The sequence below is a fragment of the Falco rusticolus genome, chromosome 2 (assembly GCF_015220075.1).
Source record: "Falco rusticolus isolate bFalRus1 chromosome 2, bFalRus1.pri, whole genome shotgun sequence".
Taxonomy (NCBI): domain Eukaryota; kingdom Metazoa; phylum Chordata; class Aves; order Falconiformes; family Falconidae; genus Falco; species Falco rusticolus.
Genome location: NC_051188.1, coordinates 122,137,408 through 122,148,936, shown reverse-complemented (window position 1 = coordinate 122,148,936; position 11,529 = coordinate 122,137,408). Strand labels below are relative to the sequence as shown.

The 11,529-nt window shown below is 53.4% G+C and overlaps 1 protein-coding gene across 7 annotated transcripts; it reads left to right on the top strand.

Annotated features, from left to right (window-relative positions):
- Positions 1-379: 379 nt before the first annotated feature.
- On the top strand, positions 380-5,910 carry LOC119143768 (translin-associated factor X-interacting protein 1-like). 7 transcript variants are annotated; one of them, XR_005102788.1, is made up of 6 exons: positions 403-568; positions 1,391-1,438; positions 2,196-2,356; positions 2,892-3,023; positions 4,398-4,504; positions 5,665-5,910. XR_005102788.1 is itself a non-coding variant. In XM_037378383.1 (3 exons), the coding sequence occupies exons 1-3, from the start codon at positions 383-385 to the stop codon at positions 5,882-5,884; spliced, it is 513 nt and encodes a 170-aa protein (XP_037234280.1). In that variant the 5' UTR covers positions 380-382; the 3' UTR covers positions 5,885-5,910. The 7 variants fall into 7 exon arrangements, 1 of the variants encoding a protein (XP_037234280.1); XR_005102787.1 differs by having other exon boundaries at positions 2,196-2,371; XR_005102789.1 differs by lacking the exon at positions 1,391-1,438 and having other exon boundaries at positions 404-568; positions 2,196-2,371.
- Positions 5,911-11,529: the final 5,619 nt, after the last annotated feature.

The following is an 11,529-nucleotide window of genomic DNA, read 5'->3' as shown; positions in this document are numbered from 1 at the left end:
TTTCGCTAGGTGGCAGCAGCGCTCCACCAACAGGGCCGGCTGCAGTACCCAATTATATTTCGCTAGGTGGCAGCAGCGCTCCACCAACCGGGCCGGCTGCAGTACCCAAATATATTTCGCTAGGTGGCAGCAGCGATCCACCAACAGGGCCGGCTGCAGTACCCATTTTTATTTCGCTAGGTGGCAGCAGCGCTCCACCAACAGGGCCGGCTGCAGTACCCAATTATATTTCGCTAGATGGCAGCAGCGCTCCACCAACCGGGCGGCTGCAGTACCCAATTATATTTCGCTAGATGGCAGCAGCGCTCCACCAACAGGGCCGGCTGCAGTACCCATTTATATTTCGCTAGATGGCAGCAGCGCTCCAACTATCGGGCAGCGCATGCGCAGAAACGACGTGACGCCAAAGGGGCGGGGCTTCCGGCCTCGTACGTATGGGCTACGCATACGGCCCCGGAAGGTGGGTTCATTTCCGGCCCGCGCGGCGCGCTGGAGTGGCTGTGGAGGTGCGGAGCCTTCGCCGGGAACCTGGAAGAGTTTCGGGCCGGGACGTGCGGCGGCGCGCTGGGTGAGCGCTCGGGCTGAAGGGCGGGCGGGGGCCGGCGGGCAGCGGCCGAGTCGGGGGGATGTGGCGGCCCGGCGCTCGGCCGCGGCAGGGAGCGCCTGGTGCCGGCGGCGGGCGGGCTGAGGCAGGCGGGCGGCCCGGCCCGGGACCGGCGGGGCTGCCGCCGGTTCTCGTCTCCCCGGCAGGGACGGTGGTCAGCGGGCTCCTCACGGGGCTGCCCTTTTTTGGGTGGTTTTTTTTTTTTTTTTTTTTGTCTCTCGGAGCCGCGCCGCTACCTCGGCGAGGAGCGGCGGCGGGGCGGCCCCGGTGCTCGCTTGTGGCGGCGGGGCCCGGGAGAGGGGTCGGCCCGCGCCGCCCCGCCGCCCACCCGCCGCCGCCTCCTGGCTGCCCGGGCAGCCGCCGCAGCCCTGCGCGGGGCTTTGTCTTTCCCCCAGCCGCTGGCCTGAGCCGTGGCAGCCGGCTGGGGCTGCCGGCCCCCGCGGGCCGCAGAGAGGCTGCCTTGGGGCCTGCGGTAACGCTGTCGCGGGGGGGGGGTGGGGGGGTGGGGGCGGGTGTGTGTGGCTCAGGAGCCTCTTCCCGCCCCTGCGAGCGGGCCAGAGCAAGAAAAGGAAGCCGGTAGCAGAATCCCCAGCCGTCGCCCCCGACTGCTGATTTCTCCGCAAGCCTTTTAACCGCCGGGGAGGGCTGGGAGGCAGCAGCAGCTCAGGTGTCTGGCTGATCTTGTGTCGTGACAGTCAGCTCCGGGGCCGGAGCAGCCGAGGGGAAGAGGCCTTTTGATTTGCTTCCCAGTGAAACGGGGGTCTTTTGTTTTTCCTTTGTCCCTAGGTTCGTCTGGAATTGTACATTGACAAATCAAGGGGAGCGGAACCGAAGGTCAGTCGAGATGTTACTTTTCCCCGTGTGCCTTGTGCTTGTGAGTCGGACTGCTGACTACGGAGGGATAACCTTTGTACTTGCCGAGGGCCCGCGAGGCTCCGTGTGCCCGCTGCTTCCGAGTGCTGCGCTGCGGCTCGGGCAACGGCCGGGGAGGAATTGTCGGTCCCTCGTGGTTACGCAGCCGGGCCTGCTAGGCGCTTGAAGCAGCGCGTCCGGTCGGGCAGTATTATTTTTCTAGATTGTAAATGAGCCCGAGGTATAAACCCACTTACGTTTCTGTATGGCGGTGTACTTTGTCAGAGAGCTCAGATGTACTGATGGAGCTGGCACAGAGTTCCCTTGGGACTCCAGATTTGACCGTCTTGTTGAAAGGCTCCAGAGCCTGCTTTGAAAGTCGCTTGACAAAGCACAGCTTTGCCGTGATTTTTATACTGGAATTCCGACTGTAATGCCAATGCCACGTGTTAGCCTTTCTCCAGCAGCTATTAAAAGCAGAATGAGCGTTAAGAATCTGATTACCTTTTAACTAAATTCAAAACAAAGCTGCGGGGTGAAGCGACTGGAAGCGTCCTGCCAGTCTGACGTGGGTATCGCTGCCGTGCGTGTTTTCTGCCTGTCTACTGATCGCCCCTGCCTCTTGTTGTGCCCCGGTAATTCCTCTGGGGAAGGCGTTGGGCTCTGACTGCAGCGCACCCCGACTCCCTCCTGACCCCTGCGAGACGTGATCGGTGTTTGCCTTCCTCCCCTTTCACAGGGCCTCGGCTGTTGCGTGCAGAGAAGCTGTCAGCCTTGTGAGAGAGCATGCAGCCGGCAAGCGCATCGTGGTGCTTCGGTACCGAGCTGAGACCGCAGGCGTCCGTCTTTTGTTTGCGAAAAGGGATCGCGAGGAAAGGTGCTGACATTGGAGGGGGAAAGGTGGCGGGAGAACAGGTAGGAGGCAGCTTTCAACCGGTTTTAGGCTTAACTCCTGTGTTCCTGAGCAAGGTTCTGGGCTTCGAGGGGTTTGCTTTTGGCTTTTTGCCTTCAGCGCGTCCTCCGTCACCGCTGTCGGCGTGCGCTGAGCTGCTGCTTAGGGAACTGTGGCGATACAGACCGTGTGCGTGCCAACCGTCCTCCAGGCTATAGCTGTATTCTACCCTAAAAAAAGCTTTCCGTAATACTATGCTTCCGTTAGGACGCAATTTTCTCGAGTTCCCCCCACCTCAGGGTGATTTTCCCACACCCCTAACCCCAACCCCTAAGCCCACCTGCAACACCCCATTTTCTCCTAGGCTTTTAGGAGTGGCCTGAGAGGTGCTTGCAGGGTATTCCATTTTGCCTTAGACAGCTTAGGAGACCAACCACATGCCTGGAGATCTGTATCTATCCTTAGGCTCCTAGTGGGATTCACACAAAACCAGTATGTGTGGGCACGTTCTCCTAGCAGCTCGGTGTCTTTTTGCTGTTGCAGAGGTGATTTCCAGGCGGAGCTGACCAGTGGGGTTCTCTGGCTGAGGGGAAGACCAGCAGTCAGCTGGTGGATGTGCTTCTGGAAGAAATAGCAACGGGAGCTCTAAGAGAGGGAAATGGCTTCCCTGCATGGGTATGTGGAAGCTTTCTTCACTGCTTGTTTCCACTGAGATTAATTGGTAATAAATACCCATTAGGAAGGTGGGAGAATTACTTTCGTGGCCGGTGTCTTCAAGATTCACCTTCTTCTTAGTGTAAACACTGAAAACTTTAAAGCCAGGGAAACTCAGGTGCACTAGAAAAGCTGAAACGGTGAGCATACTGAAGACATAGCTGAAGTAGCCACACTTTACAATGATGCCACGTGAACCACCGGACATGCAGGTATTTCTAGTGGGCTCGAGCCCCTGCTAATGCTGCGCTATATGGCCAAGCCAAAGTAACAGCTTCCTGCTGCTGAAAAGCCTCATCCTCCTCCCCTCTCCCTGCCCCGGTACTGGTGGCCGTGACCGGGAAGTGTCCAGCAGAGCAGTATTTGGGTTTTCCCGGGTTACTTCTCTGCTGACGAGATTAATGCAGACAAGCGCCAGAATGACTAAGTAGCAAGACTACATTGTAAGGAATGACTGCTTCTTGTGGCATGAGGAAGTTCATTCAACTCACAATGTCCCATTGCACCGTACCCCAGCACATGGGGGAAGCAGGCAATGATACAGGGACAAGGAAGCGTTGCAAGAATTCTTCACGTCATACTAAGCACGACTGTATCCAGAGGTTCTCTCTGGGATAGAGTAGCATTTCTTTGATCCTTCGACATCTTTTCCTCAGCCTTTCCAGAAGCTTGAGCCGTTTTCCCTGCCATTCCTGAAAGGTATTTCCAAGGAAGATCTTTCCTTTTCTGGTTTTGTTGGGCAGAACCTCTCAGAGAGTCCCATTTTTTTTCCACCCTGGAGCACTCGAGACAAGTTGCAAAGGTGCTGACAGATGTGTTTTGTAGTACTGCGAGACCCACACAAATGACCTATCCCTAATTTAATCCCTAAATCCCTAAAACAAATGTAATCCTTAATTAAATCTCTACTTTAATCCCTAAAACCTAAGTAACGTCAGTTTAATTCTTTGCATAAGGATAAGTTGTCAATGAGGTCTTCAGTGCTGTACCTGCTTGCATCAACTAGTTCTTGGATTGGCTCTTTCCTTTTCAGGAGAATGGGATTAAATTAGGGATTAAATTAGTTTTATAAGACTAGCTAGGTTTATCAGACTAACAAAGCTGGAGTGCCCACCACAAGCTCTAACACCTGAAGGCCCTCTGCAGACAATGGCAGTGCAAGCTTGTGCCTTTTCTGTGATGGGAGTTTTTCCCATATTCTTTCTCTCTATTTCCACTTTTCACGTGGAAATTCCATTTCTCGGAGAGCCGCGTTATTTTCGTGCACGTTGAGAGGCAGCTCCTGTGCAGACCGGAACACATGTTCGGTGCTAACACAGCTGTAATTTCTTTCAGGAGGAGGCGGGGAGCGCTGAAGCTTTCGTGGCCAAGCCCCGGAGCCAGGATGTCAGGGGGAAGCAGGAGTATCTGAGCCAGCTGAAGAACAAGCTGGGAGATCTACTGTAAGTATGGAGGGAAGGGGCTGATGGGGACAGTAGCTCAGGACCGCGCGTGCAGAGGGAACCCCGCAGTGGACGCAGTGTGCGTGGCCAGCGCAGGCCTCCCTGCGCTACAGGGCTGTGCCCGTTGCAGTGAATGCCGAGACCTGGCTGAGCCCGGCTCTGCGGAACACTGCGAGCAGCAGTCCCCGACCCAAAGAACTTTGGCGTGGCAGACAGCGAGCAGAGATCAGTTGTACCACTAATCCCCTTCGGTACAGTGCTCCTCTGTCGCGACGGAGGGAAGACACAGTCAATCAATATGAGTGATCAGCAGACTTCGTTTATTGTGCCTTACAGTCACCTTTTATGCCTTGTTATAATTAGCTCATACGTATTACAAAAGTTAAGCTCATTATTGGTGAGTTGCCTAAATATCAAGCCCACCCCTAGTTTCTCTTCTGTAGTTATCTGTTCCCACCTGCAACATTCTTTTCCCACCGAAATCTTCCTGTTATTGTGTAACAAGAACAGCCAAAGGCAGCGTATTTGTGCTTTACTTCAGATAAGCTGAGAGCGATGCGCATTTTTGTCCAGCCAGCTAGACTATGTTTATGTGAACTTTTCCAGCTAGCCAGTTATCCACACTCCTCAGCTCTCCCAAAATAGCGGTAAAATCCTGTACGTCTTCAGAGACTGGTTCTGAGGAGTGGGAAGAGCAAATAGGACTGACAACGGGTGCAAATCTGAGAAATAATTCCACCTCAAAACAAGAGGCAATTACTGCATTGAAAAAAAGTCTGGTGCCACACCGAGCACCGAGGAGAACGCCAGAGGTGGGCAGGTGCCTGTGAAGTGAAATCCTGTCCAACGTGGGCGCTGGATTAGCAAGAAGTACAGTTCTGTAATAAGGGATATCAATGCACAATAGAGTGAAATTAAGGTCTTCCCAGGTTATCATCAATCTAAGATTTCTTAACTTCCGGTCAGTTTAACGTTTAGCATTCACCAGTCTTTATTGCACATGTGTTTAACAACGGGATGCTAGTAGAGGCAGAGATGACTGTATCAAAAGACATCTCTGCTCTGCATTTCGGGCAACATGGATTCTCAGTGTGACACAAGTAAGTAAATGTTCTTTTCACATACCACAACGTAATGGTGACTGTGTTGTTTTGGAACAGAGAGGGGAAGGCAGATGATCTGAAGACTGCTTTCTGTGCGATTGATCCCGGTATCGACGATCAGACGCTAGATACCTACGTTGACCTGCCGGATCAAGAAGATGTGCCTGTGGAAACTGCACTCGAGAGGCTGCTTGCTGGATATGCGAGACGAGTAGGGCCCTCGCCCAGGGAGGGAAGCACGACAGGCTTTGGAGGGGAGGAAGGAGACTTCCAATAATAAGAACAAATGGACTGTTTGATCTACGGGTTTGGGTGCCAAGCCGAGAGTTGGAGTTACTGCGTTAAATACTTCTTCCCATGGCATATGGAGGTACAGCTCGTAAGAGCTGAGTGGGCGGGCTAGCTTGAGCTATCGGAAGCACTTTCATCTTAAGCAGCACAGCACTCCGAGACAATTTTACAGCCTCTGCAGAGTCATTTTAGCTCAGCAAGACCTGTGGTGGGAGGCTGCCTGATCCCCAGACAGAGGCTTCACACCCCCGGGGCGCCGAGGCACTTCAGGGTGTCAGGCGCTCTGCTTGGTGACACAAGAGCTGTGCTCCACAGCCATTGCTGGAACCTGAGAAGCCACCGTCGGGCTCCAGGCTGCAGCGTGGCTGCTTTGGCCCTTGGCCCTTACGGTCCCTTGTCTCAAAGAAAGAGGGTTTCAAAGATTCCTTTGCAAAATAAGGTGCCGGTTGCAAGCAAAAGGTGAGGTCAGCCCACACGAAGTCTGCTATCGTGTCTGTCCCCGAGGAGACTTTTGTCTGGGTGTGGCTGCTGTTGTCCAGTATGGAATCACTCAACAGACGTTCAAGTGCTGCCCCACGAGTAGATTTAACCAAACTCTGAGCTGCGAAAGTCATCCAAGCATAGAAAAACTGAAATCAGTCCCTTGCTGCGAGGAAGGCACCACGTGCCCTTTGGTAACTTTACTCAGTCGTCCCTACTCATAGTGTCCGCTTTGCCCTGCACATAGCCCTCTCTAGGGAGGGGAGGGAGGATTCTGGAAACAAAAAAGACTGTAGGAAAACAGCTCTGCTGTGGTCATGCCTGAATTGCCGAGTAACTGGAGCAAACCTGAGAAGCAAAACCCTTTCTTTTTCTTGCGATGTAGGCATATGAAAAGTAGAAAGGGGTAAGCTGAAATCCAAAGACACCTTCCTGATAAAGCACTAGTTTTGTAAACTTGCCAAAACTGATTGCATTTGTAAAGCAGGAAGGCACCGTAGCTGGTGTGACACAGCATGTACCACCCAGAGGTACGAGGCCCTGGGGCTTTCTGCCTTAATACTCGAACCTGGTGCCAGGCACTTCCAACACAAGTCACAAAATAGCAGGAAAGGACCTCCACCAACCGGGCGGCTGCAGTACCCAATTATATTTCGCTAGATGGCAGCAGCGCTCCACCAACAGGGCCGGCTGCAGTACCCATTTATATTTCGCTAGATGGCAGCAGCGCTCCAACTATCGGGCAGCGCATGCGCAGAAACGACGTGACGCCAAAGGGGCGGGGCTTCCGGCCTCGTACGTATGGGCTACGCATACGGCCCCGGAAGGTGGGTTCATTTCCGGCCCGCGCGGCGCGCTGGAGTGGCTGTGGGGGTGCGGAGCCTTCGCCGGGAACCTGGAAGAGTTTCGGGCCGGGACGTGCGGCGGCGCGCTGGGTGAGCGCTCGGGCTGAAGGGCGGCCGGGGGCCGGCGGGCAGCGGCCGAGTCGGGGGGATGTGGCGGCCCGGCGCTCGGCCGCGGCAGGGAGCGCCTGGTGCCGGCGGCGGGCGGGCTGAGGCAGGCGGGCGGCCCGGCCCGGGACCGGCGGGGCTGCCGCCGGTTCTCGTCTCCCCGGCAGGGACGGTGGTCAGCGGGCTCCTCACGGGGCTGCCCTTTTTTGGGTGGGTTTTTTTTTTTTTTTTTTGTCTCTCGGAGCCGCGCCGCTACCTCGGCGAGGAGCGGCGGCGGGGCGGCCCCGGTGCTCGCTCGTGGCGGCGGCGCCCGGGAGAGGGGTCGGCCCGCGCCGCCCCGCCGCCCACCCGCCGCCGCCTGCGGGCTGCCCGGGCAGCCGCCGCAGCCCTGCGCGGGGCTTTGTCTTTCCCCCAGCCGCTGGCCTGAGCCGTGGCAGCCGGCTGGGGCTGCCGGCCCCCGCGGGCCGCAGAGAGGCTGCCTCGGGGCCTGCGGTAACGCTGTCGCGGGGGGGGGGGGGGGGGGGGGGGGGGGGGGGCGGGTGTGTGTGGCTCAGGAGCCTCTTCCCGCCCCTGCGAGCGGGCCAGAGCAAGAAAAGGCAGCCGGCAGCGGAATCCCCAGCCGTCGCCCCCGACTGCTGCTTTCTCCGCAAGCCTTTTAACTGCCGGGGAGGGCTGGGAGGCAGCGGCAGCTCAGGTGTCTGGCTGATCTTGTGTCGTGACAGTCAGCTCCGGGGCCGGAGCAGCCGAGGGGAAGAGGCCTTTTGGTTTGCTTCCCCGCGAAACGGGGGTCTTTTGTTTTTCCTTTGTCCCTAGGTTCGTCTGGAATTGTACATTGACAAATCAAGGGGAGCGGAACCGAAGGTCAGTCGAGATGTTACTTTTCCCCGTGTGCCTTGTGCTTGTGAGTCGGACTGCTGACTACGGAGGGATAACCTTTGTACTTGCCGAGGGCCCGCGAGGCTCCGTGTGCCCGCTGCTTCCGAGTGCTGCGCTGCGGCTCGGGCAACGGCCGGGGAGGAATTGTCGGTCCCTCGTGGTTACGCAGCCAGGCCTGCTAGGCGCTTGAAGCAGCGCGTCCGGTCGGGCAGTATTATTTTTCTAGATTGTAAATGAGCCCGAGGTATAAACCCACTTACGTTTCTGTATGGCGGTGTACTTTGTCAGAGAGCTCAGGTGTACTGATGGAGCTGGCACAGAGTTCCCTTGGGACTCCAGATTTGACCGTCTTGTTGAAAGGCTCCAGAGCCTGCTTTGAAAGTCGCTTGACAAAGCACAGCTTTGCCGTGATTTTTATACTGGAATTCCGACTGTAATGCCCATGCCACGTGTTAGCCTTTCTCCAGCAGCTATTGAAAGCAGAATGAGCATTAAGAATCTGATTACCTTTTAACTAAATTCAAAACAAAGTTGCGGGGTGAAGCGACTGGAAGCGTCCTGCAAGTCTGACATGGGTATCGCTGCTGTGCGTGTTATCTGCCTGTCTACTGATCATTCCTGCCTCTTGTTCTGTTGTGGTAATTCCTTTGGGTAATGCGTTGGGCTCTAGGTATAGTGCATCTAGACTTCCTCCTGATCCCCCGAGATGTTATCGGTCTTTGCCTTCCTCACGTTTAACAGGGCATGGGAAGGCCAGAGACACTGGAAGCCTCGGCTGTTGTGTGTGGAGAAGCTGTCAGCCTTCTAAGAGAGGACGTAGACAGCAAGCGCATTGTGGTGCTTCGATACCGAGCTGATACCACAGGCCTCAATCTTTTTTTTTTGTGAAAAGGGATCACAAGGAAATGTGCTGATGTTGAAGGGCGAAAGGTGGTGGGAGAAGAGGTAGGAGGCAGCTTTCAACCAATTTTAGGCTTAACTCCTGGGTTCCTGAAAATGGTTCTGGGCTTTGAGGGGTTTGCTTTTGGTTTTTTGCCTTAAGCGCGTCTACCTTTCAGGGTAACGCTTCCGTGGAAGTTGGAAACTGTTCTTCTTGAACACCAAACTAAACCCCGTACCTGGGAGGGCCATTTGGTGTGCTGCACAGTGTGTTTTATTCCCTGTCGGTCACTTGGCCCTAGCTGTGCATGCTCTCCCGGTTTGGCACGTTCTTACCCAGCTGGCTGAAAGATTCCGTCTTTTCACTTCCTCGGCTTGCCACAGGCCATAACAAATGTGTGTTCATAGACCGCCTTCCTTGCTCGCTGCTTTCAGATTTGAGCATCGATGCCATGGACGGAGCAGGAGAGCCTCAGCAGGACGTAGAGTACAAGCCGTTTAAACAGTGCTTGGATAAAGCTGCCAATCGTGTGACTCCAGAAGCAGAGAGACACGGTAAGATGCTATTCTGCCATTCTTGGATGGATGCTCTCATAGTCTTTCCATTACCGTATGCCTGCTATGAGATTCATGGGAACAAAGGTTGGCTGAATTCACAGCATTTTAAACACCACAAACTATTGAAAAGTTTATAGGACACAAATCTATTACACTGGCAGATCAGACAAGCTCCTCTGTGTGTGTATATATACATTATACTCGGTACTTTTGCGAGGCAAGTCTTTGCCTGGTCCCTCTGAAAGTGGGACAAGGACTCATTGATGCATTTCAGGAGCAAAGCTGCTGAGTGAATAGGCTTTTCCTACTAGAAATCAAGCAGCTGCTCTGGCAAAATTTGACTCTGGTTGCATTTTTGAATCCTAGGAGGCTGACAAACGGGACGAGCTGGTTAGAGGAAAAAGCGTCTCTCCAGGGAAGGCTCCGCTGACTTGACCCTTAAGCCTAAACTTGTGTCTTACTATGTTTGCTTTGTGTGTGTTAATGCATACCTGATAAATCAACTGAAATCTATTAATCAGTTACAAGTTGAGTAAGTGGTCCTTGGCTACATAAACCTCTCCTCTGTATTTTTTGACATGTTATGGCTTACTGTTCTACTTCAATACAAACCGGGAACGATTCTGGTAGTGTTACAGTCTAACGGTAATACTGCAAGACTTTGTCTTCCTAAAACGTGAGCTCCTTATTATCTGTTCTGGGAGATAGTGTAGTTCTGTGTATTGGCATGAACTGAATTTGCTGAGTTGTTGTAACTCAGATTTAAATTTTCTGTTCTTAAAAGCTGAAAGGCTAAACTAAGCCAAGAGCTGAACAATGGGTAGGTACAAGAGCTCCTGTTGTCACAGAAGTGTGGTGATAGCATTCTTACTGTTGTGTCACTTAGCAGCCTTTCTGTATTCAGAGGCTGTGGTGTGATGAATGTAATGTCTGGGGTCAAACCCCACTTTTCTGTATCTAATTCTCTGTTAACACATGTAGGCCTCCTGCCTTAATTGTGTTGACAGCCTCCACTGGGATTATTCGGTCTGAACCGGTTGCTCTCGCTCCTTATATTATCAACGGAGAGGAAGAGAAACTTGCAGGGAGCAAACAGTCTCATCCAGGAGAGGCATTTTGAAAGCGATCAAATTGTATTGCATGCAGCAAAGCAATTTCTTCTGCTGTCTGGTAAAAGTATATGGCTAGTTTGATTTCCACCACACATGTGGCAAGTTAGATTGGAAGTGTACACCCATCTTCATGAAACTCCATGGTTATCAGTTTCTGTTAGTAACACTTGATGTTCAGCCATTTATTTAAATGGCAACTATAGCAGTATTGCCTGGTAAAGGAAAAATGCACGCAGACGTGGTTACCACTGGGCTTGCTTTAGTCACGACTCAGAGCTGGGCCACCACCCCAATGAAAGATTTAAAAGGGAGTGCTGTGGGTAGCAAGGGTCCAAGGGTGGGTGTCACTAGGGAAATTTCTGGGGGCGCTTGTTAGGCACTTGGACGTTTGTGCATCTCCATTCTCATCGGGTCCGCAGTTAACATATGCGCTAGGTTTGCACGGACATTCAAAGGTGTAATGTAGCATGTGAGCTTGGTGCATTGAAATCTTCCAGGGGAGGGTGTGTATGATTGCTAGCAAGTGTCGGGGAGGACTGATGTCTAATATCCATATCCTTTTCATATTCAAGGTTAAAATTTTAATAACCTTTGTCTTTTGGAGGATTTTGGAGTGTGGGCGTTTTTGTGGGGGTTTCTTTGGTGGTAGGTTTAGTGCTTTATTTTTGAACACGGCTTGTTTTCATGGATGCATACATAGGACCGCTGTTGTTTATTGTATTAAGGGTTTTCTTACCCTGCCTGCTCAACCTCCCAGTTACTTTCTCCTTCCTTTT

Excerpts from the sequence above, each read along its gene's own strand:
- LOC119143768 (XM_037378383.1), top strand. The coding sequence starts at position 383 with ATGCGCAGAAACGACGTGACGCCAAAGGGGCGGGGCTTCCGGCCTCGT. Across the intron at positions 569-4,397 it reads GACGTGCGGCGGCGCGCTGG|GAGGAGGCGGGGAGCGCTGA; the intron begins GTGAGCGCTCGG and ends AATTTCTTTCAG. Across the intron at positions 4,505-5,664 it reads AACAAGCTGGGAGATCTACT|AGAGGGGAAGGCAGATGATC; the intron begins GTAAGTATGGAG and ends GTTTTGGAACAG.